Source organism: Seriola aureovittata, chromosome 11 (genome assembly GCF_021018895.1).
Source record: "Seriola aureovittata isolate HTS-2021-v1 ecotype China chromosome 11, ASM2101889v1, whole genome shotgun sequence".
NCBI lineage: Eukaryota > Metazoa > Chordata > Actinopteri > Carangiformes > Carangidae > Seriola > Seriola aureovittata.
In genome coordinates, this window is record NC_079374.1 from 12,825,681 (window position 1) to 12,846,131 (window position 20,451).

Below are 20,451 nucleotides of genomic sequence, written 5' to 3' on the forward strand. Positions count from 1 at the left end.
GGTAAAAGAAGTCAGTTATTTGGGCTCAGTCAAGCTGCTGATTTCCAACCCCATTTTGGAAATAAGAGAAAGGCTTTGAAATGCAATCTCTCTCTCTCTCTCTCTCTCTCTACTATAAATCACTAGTGTCCAGCAAATTCATTCATTCAGTCATTGCTCCTTTCTCTCTCTCTCTCTTCCTCTTGATAACAACACAAAACACTTTTTCAAATACGCAAGAAAACAGCAATTCACACATACAAAAGTCACTCACAGAAAGCACTGAATCCATTATCTTCATCATATTGACATGAGGTGAGATTCTAGATGAGATTGAGACTTTGTTATGTAAGTTCCCAGGCTCAAACGACCCCAGGCCTGGCCTGCATGTCTGAGTCAGAACAGCTGAGGTGCTGGACCGCAGCATCATGGGAGACCACACATACACACACACACACAAACACTGGAAGCTTTTGCTGGCCAGTGCTCGCCATCAAATGACCATGTGTGGTATTGCTGAGTGGCCAGCTAAGCACACAAACACATACACACACACACAAACACAAACACACACACATATACACACTGCTGTTTTCTTGTGTTCTGGTTTCTATTGAAACTAATTTGACAAATAAGTGAATACAACAAGTATTTGTTTAAGTTCATCTTTAGGCCTCTCACCTTTTCTGTGCCACTTTTTTCATCTTGTGCAAGAAGACAATGGCACTGTCATAAAACAATGGTCAAAGGGGATTTATGGCACAGCCTATATATTTCCACACAGGTCCATCTCCTGTGTTTCTCCGGCTAATCTGTGTAACGCCTGGAGCCAGTGCATTCTTCACCTCTTCTGTCACCAACGTGGTAAAGAAACAGAGAAAGCTGGTGAAATCCCATCCTGCAGCACTCACGGTTACGTCAGCAGTTCTCATATCCCACAAAGCCACTGAAGAGGTCTGACACACAATGTACCACAATATACAGACTAACACAACTATCCACCCGCCAGTGTTTTTAGATAATAGCCATCCTTGCTCTGTGTTTGTGTGTGTCTTCAAACTCATGCACGCCCTCTTTCCCTCACACACACAAACTACTTTCTTTCTCCGGCAGGTATTACTGCTGTCGTTTACTGTATGATTTGCGGGCAAATATTTGTGCCTGTTTACATGATATTAACACTGGTGAGAGCAGGTGAGGTCCCATTAAAATGAAAGCAATTGTCAGCTGGTGTCTGAGCATAAACATCCTGACAAACTGAATTTGCATGGATGGCTGAGAAGACCTATGAATGTAGCTATGGACCCCACACTTAGTGGTGTGACTTGGTCAAGAGCCTTCACACAAAATCCTCCCCCTGTTCACCCCTTAATTGTCTTTCCCTCCTCCTCTGCCACCTCTGTGAAAATAGAGGCAACCCAGGATTTAAAGGTCAAGTCCACACAAAAGCTGACAGTCCCAAAAGCCTGAGGTGTTTTTAATTGACATTTCTGTCTTTGTCCCCTGACCATAAAGAGAGGAGAGAAAGAGCCTTTTTTCCCAATATACTAAATTACTACTAAATGAGACCTGTGGAAAAAATAGGGCTCTGGGGTGTAACCAGGTTCCCCCAGCTTGAGGGAATCCCCTTGTTAGGCGGGTATGGGGGCAGTGCTGAGGGGCTGTGAAGTGCTTTCTCCACCATAAAGGAGGAGGCTCCGGTGCAAATCCCCGCACAGAAGCGGTCTCTCCCCATAGAGAGAGATAAACCAGTTAGGGCATTGTTTATGAAGTTTCACTTTATTCACCACTGACAACCATTTAAACAATGACTATGGGGAAACGTCCCTCCGCGAATGAGCAACAATAGTCGGGATCAGCAGCTTTTCTGCATGGCTAATACTTTGATAAAAAGAGTGAAAATCTTCCTTCCTGAAAGCATTAAAGACTGCTCTATGAAAGACACCTGCAAACAGGAGCAGAAAGCAGCACAAACAAAAGTGTTTTGTCCAAAAGATGCCACCATTGTCAACTATCACAATCACCTCCCACTTTCTGTTGCAGCAAAACACTGGCACAAACAACATGCTCATGATATATTAAGTCTTATTTTACCATTTTGCTCCTCACTTGTTAGTTTTCACTGCAATATGGAGTTTTAAAAGTATCGTGTCATATATTTCCCAATAACGAAGGTAATGATGGAATGAATAGGTCATGGATGAAGTACAGAGAGAATGTATGTGCAACACAAGTCATGACCTAGTCTACTTTCACTGTTTTCAGTTGGACCTTATGGGCCTTCTACAAAGTTATTATTTTACTTCAGCCATTATTCACCTTATTATCAAAATGAGGGGAACTATAGCAGACAAAAAGCTTTTGTGTGGATGATCTTTTGTGCTTTCAGCATTTAAGATGGCTTTTGTCTACTGTGAGATGGGTATCTGCCACAAACATCACTCAGGCATTGTGGAGGGGGGATTCGTTTTCAGCACGCCTTTGTTCTATTCTCTGGCCCTAACCAAGGAGCCACGCCTGCTCCTCTACCTCGAATTGTGCAGCGAACATTCCCTTCTTTGTGGCGCTAGGTGCATGAGCTGGCTCATCTCCTCAGGCTTTCGTGGGAGATGGCTGTCGTAGTGGCAGGGTGGCATTTGGTAACCTAACCTGGTTATGCACCAGGGTGGCCCTTGGCTACCAGGCCTGTAAGACTGTAGAATATTAGGTGAATTGCACTAAGAGTCCCGCTCTGGATCTGTTCCAACTGACCTGCCCTCCCCCCCACCCCCACCTCCACCACGCTTCCAGCTCCACTCCTATAAACACATTGTACGCCTGCTGATCACACTTTTTCTCTTTGCCACTCAACACATCATCCTTGTCACCCCCTCCTCACCTCCGCACTGTTTACCTCCACATCTGACCCATCATCCTGTGGGCTTTATTTCCTCTTTGGTTCCTTTCTCTCCCCCAATCACTTGCTTAGTCTCCATACACATTCTCTGAGGATGCCGTTTCTGTTGTGTCACACTGGGGGAGCCACGCCCTCAGCCTATGTGCACACTTTTATTAAATCTGTGCAGGCGCTGGGCCGCGCTGGCGGGTAATCCTACAGTAATTGTTTCCAGATTAGGAGACCCAGACCACAAAGCAGGTTTAGCCAGGCATGAAATGGCCTCCCCATGCTGCAGCGCCAGCGACCAAACCTGCCGAGGTGAGACTCACCTGGATAAAGTCCACAAACGTCCACGGGAGCAGTGAGTCCAGGTAACCAATGTCTTTCGAAAACCTGTTGAGGATTCTTCCTGGGAAACAACACAACACAAATGAACAGATTAATATGAGATCAGATGTGTGACAGAGGCACACATTTGACGGCAGAATTTTGTTTTATTGTCCATTAAGATATTAAGTAAATAACTTGCACAATCAGAATATAGGAAAATAAGATGAAACAGTTGGGGTATTCATCATGTAATGTAAGTTGCAAATCTAAGTCAAATACATGCTTTATCCTTCAGCTTCTCTGCACCCACAAAAAGGAATATTTTGTTTGTTTTAATTTCCTTCAGTCTCACTAGACTATTGAGCAACTGTTACCAAAGTACTGTACCTTCCAATTTAATACAACAGCGCTTATACATTGAGTGTGATAACAGATGAAAAACACAGGCCTATCTAGATTAAACAATGAATCATTATTTGTCTAGCATTTCATAAAGACTGCCCTACTCTTGGCTGAATACGTGAGGGAACCTTTTGTTTGGAAACAAAAGGGCAACATAAGCTGCGTACCTGCCTTTATGTTCTGACTGGCAGTGTCAGTGACGTTAATTGAGTTGCCTCCAATCTGCTCAGGTGTTCATTATTTTGGCTGGTGCTCTGCAGGTGCTGTGGCAGCCCTTTATTGTCACTCCTTTAGTAACTTTGCTCCCCTATTCTGATCCCACAGCACATAAGATTACACTCCAGCTGCGTTCACACACTATTTACTGCAGGGTCAGTGATAGCCAATCCCCACACTAAACTACCCAAAGGCAGGCAAGACAGAAAAGGCTTTCTCTATCTCTGTCCCTGAAGGAAGCCCCAAGACTCTCAGAGGCAGACAAAAAAAAAGTACCAGAGCAGTGACAGCATTGCCACAGCAAGAACTAAGCTCAAGTTAAAAGACAAGAATAAGCTGAGGGTGTGTTGTGTGTATTCTTTGGTGTATATTTCCCATCAAATTGCCTCCAAAATAGCATCATAATGTTTTGTCCTGTATTTAAGCAACCCATTGTCTCTCGCAGTAACACATCACTAAGCAAACAATAATATCTGTCTGAGGAGAATGTAAATAAAGCAGCACTCACACATTTAGGGTACAGCCCCTGATAAAGAGGAACTAACCACACAGGCATGTCAATGAGTTTATCTAGGCTCACAGAGAAGGCCCCAAAACATGGTGGGACTCGGTAAAGGTACGAGAGAGGGAACGGCTGAGAGGCACGTTGGCACAGTGTGGTGGTATGGCACTCTCCAGGCGTGGTGAAGCCATGGCACCACTGACCTAAAAGTTGCCTCCCAGCCTCCCAGTCAGTCCTACGGAGTTGGGCCCTGTAATCACCTCTCTCCACGGCCGTAAGCAGCTTACAGCTTTATCCAAAATGCCGCTCCCGCCTAAAAACATGCATGCAGACGAGGCCGGGCTCCACATAACAGCCATTGCATAAACGCAGCCAGAGCATTATTCCCCGCAACAACCCAGCAATGCTCCAAATCAGTACTGATTCAAAGTCAAGTGGCGTAAGCATGTTGTACACTTGGAGGCAGACTAATCTTATTCACAGTGTGAGTGCCCCTTTAGCATACAGACATCCCGAGGGGAAGGTTCAAGCAAGGGGGTAGAGCTGCTACTATACTAGTGAAGAATATCGCAGCTTTAGTCTGGGAATGGGGGGAGTACTTGTCAAACTGTGTTTGTGGAAGATCCAATAATATTTTATGTAATTTTACTGTCTAAGCCATAGATGACCCAAATTCATGCATATCTGACAAACAATGCCAATAAGAAAAGGATAGGTTTCTCTGGGTTACATCATACCATGGTTGGAGGGTGTTCGAGCAGAGAACATCAGTCAGCTATCAGCTGTTTGACAAGCGGCTCAGTTAACACAGAGTTTCAGAGGGGATGAAGTAAAGACCCTTCTCCATCCTGCACAGACTATAGAGGGGATACATTACAGTGATGCAGTTACACAAAGACATTCACTGCATGGAAATGCCTATGAGGTAAGATCGGTGTGGGACAATGGCTTCAATCACTATGGGTGGTTGTCAACAATATCACCTATTGTGTAGAGAGGGGTATAGACGTTTCAGGATATCAGCGGCATTAGTATCAAACAATTTCTCATGGTTTAAGACTCCAGGGGTGATTTGCACCACTTTTTAAGGCTCAGGAAATATCAAGCCCTCCCAACTAAGGTGGCCCCTTAGGTGGAGATATTAGTTGAGCAGGGCCCCCAATCACACTTAAAGAAGTGGAACAGTGGGGTCCGGCTAGAGCAGGGCGTGTGGCAAATCGCTGTTCCCTGTAAACATCAAGATAAGGGGACAACTCAGAGCCGCTCCATGTGTGGGCCCCAGTGCGGTTGGAGGGGCCTTTCAGTGAGGCAAGAGCGATAATGAAGGAATACTGGGGAGGGGGCTGCCAAGGCTGGAGGTGGCACAGCTCACCTGCACTTCCATGAAGGGCCCAGGAGCCTGGGGCAGCCTCCCACCGCCGGCACCTTGCTGCCAATACTAATACATTCTAAATCCATTCTCTTCGCTCACACCGCCAGGCTCCTGCAATCTCCTCTCCTTCCCTTTCATGCAATTAAATAGTGGAAGTGCCGAGCGAGGGGGAGCCCTATCAGCCATACTGCACACACACATACACGGCTCCATCTCCACATTCAATTTACACACTTCGATATCATCATCCTCTCTGCAGTACTTCCTCCACTTTGCTCTTAACACTCTTGCAACCCAGACCTGAAATACAGACATTAAAAACATTGCCTCTGTAGACACAATTAGAATCTCACATCACTGACTACAGAAGATCTAAAGTTCCCTGCGTCAACAGCAACTGAGTGACACCCAGCACTGAGATGGCCCACTATGCTGATGTGAAAGGGGGACAGTAGAGGCGTGTGTGTGTGTGTGTGTGTGTGTGTGGTGTGTGTGTGTGTGTTGCCTGAAACGCCACTCCTTGACTGTGCTGATGAGCTGAAGCCCTGGCCTGCAGTCTCTGAGGGGATTAGCCAACTCAATGACACTAAATTACAGGGATCAACATCAGCTCAACACATCCACCGCTGTCTATGCTGCTCTAACTGGATCAAATTTGGATGAACAGCTGTAATAAGACTGTACATATTGCTAAAATTGAGCAACATGAATATATTAAGTTATATAAATTTATATAAAATAGAGGAAATATCAGTTTGTCATGTTATCAACATCATCTTGCTATCTCTAAACTTATCAAACAGTATTGTTACAAAACATAAAGGTTTTAATCACCAAAAGCTCCAACTTGGAAATCAACTATCTCCACACAGCACAAAAGATAACACAGACTTATGATTCGAATGGCGCAGAGGCATTCAGTGGCTGATACAGAAGAGCTACAATGCCTCTCCATCAATCATAATTCACCACTGCTGTACTCTATTGTTATAAACCACATTCACAGAATAACAAGCAAGACCTTTGTGCAGTGACGCTTGAAATGGTAACCTTTAACTCTGAGGACAGCTATCAAACACTGGGCCTGTTCAGCAGCAGCACACCTATCACATGCACATGTAAACAGCTGTCAAATCCTTAACAACATATAGGCACACGGTTACAAATTGCTCCCACTTATGGAAACACACAAGTGGATGTGAAAGCAGCTGTGATGGAGGTGACAGTTAATTATATAAAAGGGAAGAAAACTCTTTTTAGACAGAAGAAAACATTAAGAAGGAAAGAAGAGAAACCGGCATAGTTGACAATAGCTGTCTTTTTCCTGTTTTTTTTTTTTGTTTTTTTTAATATACAACACATAAAAAACATAAAAAAATAAATAAAGGTTTTGATTAAGTTAATGAATAACTTAAAAAAAAAGAAGAAAATAAAAACAGCAGTAAAAAACGACATGATTAAGTGAAACTTATTTACATTGCATAGGTTAAAAAAAAAAAAAAAAAGGTCAGGTTCATGCTTAATCTACTGTTGACTGGATAAAGGAAAAAGGAAACAGTCTCTGGGACAGTTGTCTATAAATCCAGTCAAACACAGTGTTGTTTGCCAGCCTGGAGGCCAAGCTGTAATGACTGGACTGGTCATACAATGGTTACTGATAGCAGCACAACAGCAATCAGATAGCAGTGTCTGTTAAGCCTCTCCTTTACTGCACTATTAAACAGATTATTACATTATTCAAAGTGTTTGTTCTCCTCCTGTGTGTAGATTACCAAGTAAGGCACACCCAGATAAGCTGCCAGGTAGTCCAATACGTAACACAGCAGCAACACTAAAAACAAAAGCCAAAAGATTAAGACCTGTGGTGTTTGCTCCAAATACAGCTTTGCAAAGGAAAGCTTTGTCGCTACACCCACTTCTAATGCCAGTAGAAACCGCAAGCTCCTGAACACCCTCAAATCATATTTAGACTTGTGTTACCAGCTTATTATGACTCATTATACAGACACAAGTTCCCTTCTTGTTGAGAATTCCCACCCGAGCTGATTGTGTCGTACATGCATGTCACTATGAAGAGATTAGGCTGAGTAATTATCTGCTGACAGGTGAACAATGCTCCAGAAAAATTAAAGTTATCAAAGTGGGCCACTTGACAGTTGACTTTGGATATGAATGACAGATTGTAGTGACATTATTTTACCTGATTAAAAGAGGTCTTTAATTAATGCCACAAAGTCCCAGGCATAAAATAACAAGAAGAGCAAATGAATTTTGCAAACGATTCAAACAAATTTTTAATTATTATAGTTTTATTGGTTTCTTAAAAAAAAAAAAAATAATAATAATAATAATAAAAAAAAATTACACAAAACACACCTGGAGAAAAACCAGCAACCCTCCTTGAGTAACGTCAGATGAGTGTTTGCTCACTTTTAAAATCATGTCCATCTGCCCACTCCATTGACCCAGCAGCTACAGCCTACAAAGCTAATGAAATAATCAAAGATTTCTGATACAACGCAAAAGACAAATACATCTGTATTTAAACAGCACTCTAGTCCAAACACAACACTGTCTAAGATCTACTGCAAACAGTATTTATTCAATACGATTGTTTGCTTTTTAGTTTGGACTCATAAAAAATAAAAAATAAAAAGATAACACTCTCTTTGCTCATTTTAAATGTATTATGGCCAAATATTAAGTCATATTACAAGGTTTTTTGACTGAATTGGCCTCTTGGTTGCACAGGCTTTACTTCACAGCAGCGACTTTTACGATGCCAGTACATTCACAGTTAGATTTTAAAGCTGATAAACAGTTGATCTTTAAGCTTGTTTGACTAAATTAAAATTATTATGGATATTAGATTCTGTAATTAACACTTATCATTTATTAATTCTATTCATGTACATATTAAACATGCATTTCAATGTGATGTAAATATAAAATCTTTGAGTACAAAAATAATATTTAGAGTTTTGTATGAAAATTGAATTTGAATGTGTGAATTATTATATCATACGGGACTTGATAGCAATGACAAACTATGGAGTTTAAGGGAAAGCATGTGGATGTTTGTAAAGTGGATGAAAAACATGACAAAGTAACAGTCTGCTCTCTAGTGGTGAGATGTTACAACAATAACTTGCACAGCATCTGGATGTTAACATCTCATAATCAGCTTATCATCCCTGTATAACCTTGGCCATGCTAGAAATAAGTCACCACTAATCACTTATTTAAATAAGAACTTGATATGGAGGTGAGCCACTTACCAATTGGATTGATATCGAAAAAGTGTACCGGGGTCCGGAGGATGGCATTGAACATGCTGTTGTGTAGGGTTTGGGCTGAGCTCACCAGGACATTAAAGAAGAGCAAGCTGCGCAGGAAGCCAAACACAACTGACGTGGCTGTTAAACCTGACAAAAACAGAAAAAAGTAATTCATCAGCACACTACAGTGCTGTTCTTATGCCTGTTCTAAGATTAGCTATGCATTTTAGATGACATTGAGCAAAAACATACATCTTCTGCTTTATTTTTTCCATCAATTATGTTTTTTGTCTTGAATGCTGATCTATCACAGTGGATACAAGGCCTGAGAGAGTGAAAAGGGTTGGAGTCACAGGGAGATAATCAGAGCAATCCAACAGCAGCGAACAAGAAAGGCACGGCTATCTCCCTGTACAGCTGAGGCCCATGTACACATACACTGGGCCTTGAAGGCCTTGGGCCACAGCCAAAGAACTGTGTTCATTGAATGGCTGCGTATTGAGAGCCTCACAGTACATAAAAAGCTATGTGCGCTCGGTGAGCTTCACCTGCGTAAACACCTAGGTACAGGTCAAGGTCCAGCTGCCGGGAGAAGCTGCCATTGAGGTGCTCTGTCACATTGATGTGCTTCTGTTCAGAGGCCCTGCAAGTCAGCCACAAAAGAAACAAAAATCCACAAGGACATATAAACACAAAGAATAAATAAAGCTGCAACATGAAGGTGCTAGACAAAACACATTCCTCCTATCTTGAAGCACAAGGTCAGTTTCAACAAGTGACAGATAATACCAAGAAAAACAGTTTGGTTCAGTCGTCTTCAATTAAATTATCAACCACTTCCAGTCTCTGAAAATATGTTGGTTTGGCTTACAAAACCAGTATCCTCTTTTTTTTTGGCAAGCCTCGTGTTTTTCACAGGATGTAAAAGAAACAAAATCTTACCAGCAAGCAAGCCACCAGTCCTGCAGGACAAATGTAATCTGAAAAAACGTGAAAAAATCTAATCAAGATTATAGTTTTTTTACATCAAATATTAAAACATGAACCAAAAATGTATTTAAAAAAAAAAAAACAATACAAAAAACCCCATTATTCATTAAATCACAGTAAAGAATAAACACATAACAAAGCAACTTAATTTGACTATGACTCATTAGATAATTCAGTGTTACATAAAATTCACTCATGTGAACTCACTTATGTTGTATTTTTCCAAAACTGATAGAAAACACAAACCAAATTAATTGAAGAAACAAACTCACTTGTGCAAGAGCATTGAGTAAAATTAGGACGAAGAGGACCAGGAAGTTAGCACCTGCCATGAAATATTTCACGTACATACGCAGGCCGACGTTTCCCTCTGAGCGTCTTTCCTCCACTGTTGGTTGCAACACCTACAGATAGACATTCGTGTCAATACCAGTCACTCAGCATCACTTAAATTCAAGCTATGATGAACAGGGAAAGGTGAGTATCTTCTGCTCTCTAGTGGCTGAAAGGATGCACAACAGGCCTTTTTCCTGCCATACTTGTGTGCTTAAAGCGTGATGAAAATTGTTTTGAGCTGCTTACACTCAAGACTAATCATTTAAGTAATTAAAGGTTTAAAATATACCTACCACTGCAAGTGGCTCTGCTCCCTCAATCAAAGAGCACCGAGAGGAGGTAAGGGAGGACATGGAGGACATGGAGTTGTCAGAGAGTGTATGGGGGAAGCGAGAGACAGTCCCAGGAATGGGAGTTGTGCCTTGCCTCTCTTCCTCCTGGCCGTCATCCTCCTTAAGCAGGGAAGTAAAGTCTAGTCCTGAACCCTGCAACTGATTGTAGGTCCCTTGTGCCACCAACTGGCCCTGAAAAAGAGAAAAGAGGACTCACACACACACACACACACACTCATAGAAATTCCACCATCTGTAAGTGACATAACATTTATATAACGTAATGTAATCCTGCCAATATTACCAATTGAAAAAATATGTATGCAAATTGTGGTTTCTGCAGGTGTTTTGCCTAATGCTTATACATACATTTACAACTTATAAACTCTCATTGTAGAATGACATCCTGATGGAGGCTGTTGACAGAATTGAATGTTGTCATCCATTTTGGAAGAAGATATCAGTATTGTGGAAAACAATAGTGATGGTTAATATATGAAAAATATCAAAGTTTAAGTAACACATTCTGCCCAGAATAAAATGACTTGGTGTAGCTTGGAAGGGGTAAAACCACGGAGAATCTTTTTTTTTTTAATAGATAAAAAATATATATTAATTAATTAATATATATTTTTTAACAACATGCAAATGGTTATGCCAAGCACCAAATGACACATAAAACAACAACATACAGCTGCTAATATTTAGAGATCACAACATTTTTGTCTGCAGTCAAAGAACAACAAACCAGAACTAAAACAACAGTGAGTACTGGATTTAACTCATCAAGCAGCTAGACACTGTTCCAATGTGAAGATAATGAACTGGGAGTAGTACTGCAGGCGATTGTTTGCTAAAACATTAGCAATACCATCCAATGGTTAGCTCGCTATTTAGCTCTTCTGCTAACCCATTGGCCAAAAACCAGTTATTGAATTGAATTTACAGTGATCAGTCAGGGAACTGCTCTGTCATAGGTGACTCACTGCTGGGTATTGTGACTCAACATGTGCTATACAAAACAACCAATAAAGCAGCTAGATACAAGCACTTTTGATTCTTCTTTCTGGTTTGAAACTGGGTCACCACCTGATTCCACTGTAATAGCTGTGTATCCAAGCTGACTACAGCCGCTGCCCTCAGGTGACTACAAACTTTTTAAAGCTCTAAGTCTACAGAGGGAGAGTGTTTGATACTCAAAAGACAGATTTTGGGTGTAGAATCACTGAAAAATTACTGAGCTGAAAAATGTAACGGAATTAGACATAAGTGATCCTATAAGCCAGAGACTGTTAACTACGTGAGAATTATACACTACATACTACCATGTGCGCTCATGACTAACAGTATACCTGGAGTACATAGAGCTTCAATACCAGTAATAAGTGTATTAATTAACTTTACTTTAGTATGAAAACTTTTTAACACACAAAAATAAACACATGCTCATACCTCCTTTAAGACAATTATTTGATCTGCAGCCTTCAGATACTGTAGTTGGTGAGTAACCAAGATGCGAGGTTTCTTCCTCAGAAGTCCACAAATGCACCTGAGTGAAACAAATATTTTTGTGCAGAAATGAAAAACTGCTCATATAGTTTTATCAACATAATAGTGAACAGCTGACTAATTGAAATATTCTTTGCACTGGATTTCTTCACGGAAAACAATGGGGAAATGTTAGTAACGAGACTTACTCTTCAAAGAGGTGCCGGCCCACCTCAGCATCCACAGCACTGAGCGGGTCGTCCAGCAAGTAGATATCTGCATCCTGATACACTGCTCTAAAATACACACATATTGAGGTTATCCCTGTCACTGACACCAAAGACAAAAATGCATTACTGTATAGTTATTCAACACACCTGGCTAAGCTGATCCTTGCCTTCTGTCCTCCACTGAGGTTGGCTCCTCTGTCCCCGACCATCGCCAAGTCACCACCTGGCAACAGGTCCATGTCCTGAGCAGGGTCCAAATGCAACTTTACCAGTTATTCACATTCACGCTGAGGTCACTACAAGGTAGCTGTGCTAAAACTTAATCAACTGGCCAACGCAGTATGAAAATACAACGGGGCATGTGATTATCAAAGACATGACTCGAAGCGATTCTCACTCTCTTGAGGGCGCAGGCTCTCAGAACTCTATCATACTTCTGGGGATTCAGCTCTTTGCCAAAAAGGATGTTGCTTCGAATCGTACCAGGTAAAATCCATGGCTGCTGGGAAGTGTAGGTCAGCTCTCCTTTGACTTTTACCACACCACTTTCCTGACTCAGTTCTCCCAGGATGGCACTGAGGAGCGAGGACTGACATGTACAAACACAGAAACTTTTTTTGACATTTTGTGGTTAGTTTGGAACTAAAGCCAGGAGGCAATTAGCTTAGCCTAGCATAACAGCTGTTGTTCACATAAATAAAAGAAGTTACAGCACATAACTCCCAGTCAAACCACAAATTAAATTTGTTTGTGTAGGGATAAAACAAAGGTGACACAACACGCTAAGCTAAGTGTCCCAGCATTAGCACCACACTTAACATATTGCTGCTTGCACACAAGCTAACTGTCTAGCATCTATCTAACTAGCTGCCCATTGGTTTTAATGGGAAATGCTATCATTATCATAGCACTGCAGAGTATTGGATTAATTTATGTCAAAATGAAGGAATATTGGTATCGTACACATCAAAATATTTATTCTCTCAATTGTATCAGTCACCTTTAATGTTCTTACATTTTATATTGCATTCAACTGCTGCCAAAAAACCTCAGCACTGACTCCATGCTTGCGGTAAAACTGATGGTAAATACAGTTGATTCCCATATATGATTTATTTAGACTTACTTAATATGTCACAGGTTTATAATCATGTGTGTGCATGACTATAAACCCGAGACTAGAGAACAGACCTGACCTTTCCAGCCCCAACAGGTCCAATTACTGCCAGGAGCTGCTCGGGCCTAACGGTGAATGACACATTCTGTAAAGTTGGAGCCTCTAGCATCTGTAAGAAAAAGCAATTGAACTGAAACACAGCACTGTACTGACTATGCTATAAGTCACACGTTTCCCTGGGGCTACACTGTGTGTATCGCATATGACACTATGCGTAGACTTTCTAGGAGTCTGATGACTGCTGCATGTGATGTATGTTTAAGAGGGTAGAAGTTAGAGGGGCACATCCTCACCTTATCCCAGTAGCATATCAAATCTTGAATCTTCACCATACACTCCTTCTTCTCTACCACAGGAAGTCCCAGATGATGAGGAGCAACTTCATCCAGCAGAAGAAAATTCTTCGTGGAAAAATGACATTTAGAACTTCAGTTTTCATATATAGTAAAATCAACAGTCACTGGGTATAAATATGCCTTCTGTTTGTGGTGTATTTACTTTAATCCTTCGGATACTGATGAGAGTCTCAGAGACCTTCTCTATGGCAAAGGGAAAGAAGAGGGTAATGGTGAGTCTGACTGCCCCGTAGAGGGAAACAGCCATAAACACTCTGCTAGCAGACAACTCGTTTCCAGTCAGTACATAAACGCACACGGTGATGAAGATGATGATCTTGCTGGCCACAAAGAAAGACGCCATGTTCAGGCCACGCAGGTAGGAGCTTTTCATTATCCGGAAGATTTCCATTCTGTACAATAACAAGGCATGTTCGTCAGTGAATGCTGTTTCACGTATATTATTGTTGTTATATTTGGCATCATACATGACCAGTTGTTAGTTTATGTTTGGTTGTTAGGTGTTTTTTGAAATTCAGTAGAAAGTAACTTTTCTCATTAATGTGAATAAACAAACCTACAGGATAACATTTTACACTTCTGTATCATGAATGAACAGTTCATCAAATATAACAATAGATATGAAGAGGAACCAAGCTACCTTCTGATCTCATCTACCAATGCAGCGAAAGGCTTCTCCCACCCATACATCTTAATAACACGGATCCCAGTGATGACTTCATTCATTGTGCGTATCCTCTCATCTGTTAAGACTGCTGTTTCAGCCCTAAAACAGAAAAAAAACAACACACACAAATACAAGCAATGACACCGGTGCAACAGCAACTTTTAAGGAAGTAGAGACAACTATTATCTTTATTTGATAAACCTGGCGCTCCACTACCAACCTGAGTGTAGAGAATAGCCGTCCAAACATGGTCTGTATTGGCATCAGAATGAAGAAGACAGCCATTCCCGCAAGGCATGATGGGCCAATTGCATACATCAACAATAATATCACAGTTGCTGCTTGTAGGGGGCCAATCCACAAAAAGTGCAAGTATAAGGTTACCTGAAAAAATGAAAGAAAAAAAATATTGCCAAGGTGCGGTCTGGATTATTGAATTGGTACATCAAATGGAAAATATACATACAGGACAAACAAAAAGAGTCACTTTCAGGTAATCACCTCATCAAATTTGTTGACATCATTAGATAAGAGGTTGACAATTTGTCCTGTGGTAGTTTTGGCCAGTGCTGTGCTGTTAAGATATAGAGCCTTTGCAGAACAAAAGGTTCATGTCAAGTTATAAAGACCACACGAATATGACAAAACATTTATACATTAGATGTGTTATTAATGACTGACCTTCCGATAGATCATGTGACACATGGCCACACGGATCTTCATGCCCACTCGCTGAACATGGTAGAAATAGAGATGATGAAGGATAGCCAGGCCGATGGTTGACAGGGAGATACCTGCAGCATAGCTGTAGGCCTCATAGACTGCAGCTGTGTTGATGGGGTCATTACTCTCAAAGTACTCAATAAGCTTCCCAAGTAGCACAGGCTGAATGACTTTGATAACTTCCTGATAGAAAATGGGATGTAAGGCAGATAAGTGGATGTGCTGCATTAAAATAAATCTTAATTTTTAAAATGCAGCATTGCTCACTGTTGATGTGTGGTTACACTGTGTGTGTGACTGCATTGTACCTCTATGAAGATGTATATTCCAATGAGTAAATATGATCTCCAATAGCACTGAATGATAACTTTGGTAAGATTTGGCGGGCGCGTTTCTTTTGCTGCCTGTTGAACTTCTTGATCCCAGTACCTTTCAAAAGCATGAGGAAGTGAAAAGAAAAGCCATGGTTACCTCCAGTCACTAACCTTTAACTAAGCTAACTTACTCAAAATATGGCACTGCTGGTAACTCCCAGGAAAGCAAGAGAAACTACTTAATGTTTCTCAAAAGAAATCACAAGAAATGTTTCAAGTAGCATAATACATAAATTATTGTGTGGATGTTACCCGACCAGTGCAAGTCTTGTACCACTATAAAATTTAATATGTGGTTGTCTACATACAACTTGCTACAGAAAAAAGGTATTTAAGGTAGTCAATTTGGTTTCAGCTCTCTCTTCATTGACACAGATTAATACAAATTTCATATTAGCTTCAGTATCTATTGGTTTGTATCATCTATTGTTAGCCTTAGTTATGGAGTACTTTTGGGTGTTGATCACCCCTCAACTTGTGGGGGGAGAAAACCTGAGCCTCAGAATTACAATTAAACAAATAAATAAAGTGTACAAAATGTGAAGGGGTTTGAAAACCTTGTGATCCCACAGTCGAGAACTCAAATTGAACAAGCTGGTCTTTATGCCAGGTAAGCAAGCTAAACTCTCACCTCACCTCCTAAAAGCAGTAGCCCCTACAATAGTTACACTGTGTTCACACAAACAGATACACTGTAGCTGTCAGTATCTGCCCTCTCATGAATCTGCAGTATGATCAGTGTTGGTGAGAAGCCCTCTCTCATGTGACAGTATGAGAAGTATTATCTATATATAACCAGGTTCACCACCATACAGAATGACAACTCTGATGCCAAACTCCGTCAGAGGAGGTGGTCTCTTTGCTATTTAGGGAAGGTCCAGGCTGAGAGGGGTCAGGAAGTGGTGGGGACGTTCTAAGTCTCTGGTTGGCTACTACACCCTTGGGACTGTCTAAAGTGGAGAAGGGGGTAATTCAATATGACTTCTACTTATTGTGAGAGTACAGCTCTGACTGCCGTTTACAGGGAGAACGACCAATCCATCCATTTCCTATTAACCTTCCGGGGTACTTCAAATTCAAATTGGCAATGACAAGAAGCATTGATGTGGCAGTGGATGACAAGAACAGCCTCTCTGATCCAAATCTGAGACACAGGTTGTTAGTTGACATCTGTACTGTTCATATATCCAGAACTCATGCTTAGGTAATAGTAAGAGAGGTGTTACTATAAGATGGACATGGTTAGTTCAGTTTCCTATACCCAAAACAGAGCTGAGGTGGTCCCTTTTCAAAACAAGTATGATGTAAGCAGATGCTGAGAATAGCCAGGAGGTGGTTTTGTCTGTCCTCTTGAAAACCTTTGAAATGGAAGCAAACACCGGCAGGAAAGTGGGGCTGTCAAGGTAACTAGGTCCTAAGGGCCTGGCTGGTACTGTCAGGCCTACAAGGCTGCATCTGCAGGGGTTGAAAAACCCATATTCTCAGGGCGGGAGTTGTTCAGAAAGGACAAGCATAACAGCTCAATTTCAGCGCAATCTGTAATAAAATTCAAAGTGACACAATGATGGATCTGAATGTAACCTGGGTTTGTAACCTTGCTCTTGACCAGGTTTTAACACTGGATTATAATGCTCAAGGTTTTAATGGTTGTCTTTCAGTGAAATACAGATTACTATGGTGTCTGAATTTACAAGAATCTAAGACTATTCAGTCAATGCTTTGTGATGGACTCTGAAAAAAAGAAAATTAGTAGTTAATTTCTATTAGATAATCCAAAAAATACATGGAAATAGCCTAAATACTATCAAACAAAATTAATAAGAGACATTCAATGTCATACCACTGTAGTTCCTCCCCGAGACTGTCAGATGCATCCTCTGGTAGAACTTTATACATGTCATCTTCTTCCAATTTCCTCTTGTAGCCGATTCTGAACAAGGGATTCAGCCAACTAGAGATAGTATAGTATATAAAGGTATTTTCAGTAGTTAAAATAATTACTGAAATGATTGACCTTTATGTAGATGTGAGCAAAGGTGGGTTGTCACCAAGTACATTTATTCAAGTATGTACAGTTTTAAGATCAGACAGCAGTACTTTTTACTCCATTACAATTCATAGGTAAATACCGTACACCACATTTATCTCACAGCTGCAAGACTTACATGAGAAAACATGAAAATCAGCTTTCACCTGAAAAATAATACATTGCTGCTCTACAGTACGGATGCAGTCTACCTGTACAAGCTACAACATTAAAAATACCATTTAACTTGTTGACATCTAATATAAGCAGAGGGGAACACTTATAAAACTTGTCTGGTTTGATTTCTACTATATGCTTTTTACTTTAATAATAGTATTACTTTCTCTCATGTTCTTTGTTTAAACTTTGTTTCCATGTTAAGAGTTAATACATTTGAATAGTTTCACTATGCTACTCTCGAATTACCAGTTTTAACAACTTTGCCTGTTCTGCTTTAAGACTGCTAGAAGAAAAAAAAAATAGTCTGAGCTCTCTCCTCCATGCATGAGCAGTGCATGGACGGATGCTCAGCCGCTACCTGCCATCACATCCAGGGACAGCCACTCTAGAGTGGCCACAGACTGTCACACAGAAGAGCTCTCCATTCAATTAATGTCAAACACGGCTGTCACTGTGAGGCTGGTTTTCTTACCAGAAGAAAATCTTGGAGAGAAGATTAGCTGAAGCCGACGGATTATCCTTCGCCTCCTTCCGCAGAGGTTCCATGCCCCCCAACAGTAACCCGAAGACTTTCTCGGCAGGTTGTGTGGCTGGAGGATATCGATTAAGGCTCGGAGAAGAAAACACTAAGAGAACAGCTGCTGTAAACTCCTATGTCCGTCAATATTTACACCTGCCAACATTCAGTAAAGGATTACTACAGGAGACGCACAGCCGGTCTGGCTGTCAGGTGAGCGGGACGCTGCGTAGCCCCGCCCACCGCCACGGTATTGGCCGACACAAGTCTCTATCACTTCCCACATGAACGCCATCCTGTGAATTAAATTTCAAAATGAAAACGTCTCAAATGAGAAGCAATAGCACACAGTACAAATACTTTATTACAAGTAACAAACCAGCATTCAAAATTTTACTAAAGTAAAATAGTATTATCAATAAAGTGTACCTATCAGTACAAAAAGTGAAAGTGAAGTGCTCATGCAGACTAAAATATAATAATAACAATCATCATTTAAACTACTTTATGAATTGGTTGTTGAGTTTTAGATGTTTTTTTTTTTAATTATATAAGAAAAAAAAAAATCTGCCAGCTTCAGTTTCAATAACAGGATAAAGTGATTCAATACAGGCTACATGCATAACCTACACTGTAAATCCCAATTTGTTCACTAAACGTTGGTTTATTAGAAAAGGCTTGCACACAAAACCCCTTTAGATTAGTACAGCACAGTAACATACGGTGAAAATTATGAGTATACATCTGACACAAAATGCATGTATCACATGACCTTTGTCTGACTGGAAGTTTATGTCAGTTCTGAGCTAGCTGCTCCCAGGTGCACTTGCAAGATGAACGATGCGGACCTGCAGGGGAGATATTTTCTGCTCTGTATCTGTATACAGATGTTGACAAAAGCCCTTCTTTTCACAGTGTCTTTCTGTTCACAGATTTAAATTACACCAGGTTGTTGTTTTTTAAAACATATCTTCTACACATCCAGTTTTTTTCACATGCACAAACTTATTTTGTGCAGGTTTATTTTACAGCTTTACAAAGCTTGATTTACAACTACAACCTTTGGATATATTTGTGACCATCACCTTACAAGCCCAAAATCATTTTGATCCTAATATGAGCCCATATAGGTATGGGGTGCAGTCAGGCTCATACCATTTATTGCTGGTTGTAGGGGGCCATAAGCTTTGGTAGGCCTGGCCTGAGATTGATTCTGGCAGCCCTATGAAAACTCATAACCAAATAAAATGGCTTTGCATTGCAGGGTAAACAAGCACATTTCAAGCAGCTCTTCACAACATAATATTGAGAAACTTTTTTTTTTTTTTATTTAAAATTAGTTTGAGCTTAAACACCAAAGTGACATTTAATGGTACAACAGTTTATGTTTTTGAAGACAGCAGACAGTCACAAGTTTTCAGCATTTAAAAATAAATAAACAAATCAAAAAATCCAACACAGTTTAGATGTTTTTATATATTAATAAACATGAATAGGAAGTGTTTTTCCAAAATAATGATAGTAAATATATATATATTTTATTTTTTCCCCCCATTATAGGCCCACATTCTTCACCAACATTGCACATTGACTAATTGTTTCACACTTGAGTTCAGGTTAAACAAATATTGAGCCTAACTGGACTGATATTTGTTGCAGAGAAAATATATTTGGATTGCTTTTACAGTAACTACTATAAAAATAAAAAATAAAAACAATTGTTTCCCTGATACTGACATTTCATTTGTAATATACAAACGTTTGTATTAACATGAAGCAAGAAATGAACCATTTCTCGAACCGCTTTGCTAGCTTAATGAAGCTTCATATCATGCCAGTGAGCCATCTTCCCAATTAGATCTCTGATAAGAAAGTAAACTGAAAACCTCCGACGTTGTGGACTTACCTCCGATACCGGATTTCTTCGCGAAACCAGTATGTGGCAACATGGGCAAAGTTTCCTGCTTTGCTAGAGAGGCTCTCCGAGTATTTTACTTACCGTCCGCGGACTGTACACGAGGTTCACTGCAGCCACCATGTTTTTTTTTTCGTCGTCCATATTTAAATTAAAAATGGCGCACTCCTCAGAGATCTCTGT

General features: G+C 40.6%; 1 protein-coding gene across 1 annotated transcript in view; it reads right to left on the reverse strand.

Annotated features, from left to right (window-relative positions):
• The window catches only part of LOC130178155 (ATP-binding cassette sub-family C member 4-like), a 35,065-nt gene extending 16,514 nt beyond the window's left edge, over positions 1-18,551 (reverse strand). The window contains exons 1-20 of the mRNA XM_056390298.1: positions 18,309-18,551; positions 17,471-17,581; positions 15,565-15,685; positions 15,215-15,439; positions 15,035-15,124; positions 14,754-14,917; positions 14,507-14,632; positions 14,009-14,258; positions 13,804-13,911; positions 13,530-13,619; positions 12,731-12,922; positions 12,481-12,575; positions 12,313-12,399; positions 12,068-12,164; positions 10,577-10,807; positions 10,220-10,351; positions 9,900-9,937; positions 9,506-9,600; positions 8,958-9,104; positions 3,187-3,266 (exon numbers count right to left, since the gene is read on the reverse strand). Coding sequence (XP_056246273.1) covers positions 3,187-3,266; positions 8,958-9,104; positions 9,506-9,600; positions 9,900-9,937; positions 10,220-10,351; positions 10,577-10,807; positions 12,068-12,164; positions 12,313-12,399; positions 12,481-12,575; positions 12,731-12,922; positions 13,530-13,619; positions 13,804-13,911; positions 14,009-14,258; positions 14,507-14,632; positions 14,754-14,917; positions 15,035-15,124; positions 15,215-15,439; positions 15,565-15,685; positions 17,471-17,581; positions 18,309-18,382 — 2,553 coding nt within the window. The 5' untranslated portion in view covers positions 18,383-18,551. The remainder of the gene's footprint in view (positions 1-3,186; positions 3,267-8,957; positions 9,105-9,505; positions 9,601-9,899; positions 9,938-10,219; positions 10,352-10,576; positions 10,808-12,067; positions 12,165-12,312; positions 12,400-12,480; positions 12,576-12,730; positions 12,923-13,529; positions 13,620-13,803; positions 13,912-14,008; positions 14,259-14,506; positions 14,633-14,753; positions 14,918-15,034; positions 15,125-15,214; positions 15,440-15,564; positions 15,686-17,470; positions 17,582-18,308) is intronic.
• Between the last annotated feature and the right edge of the window lie 1,900 nt (positions 18,552-20,451).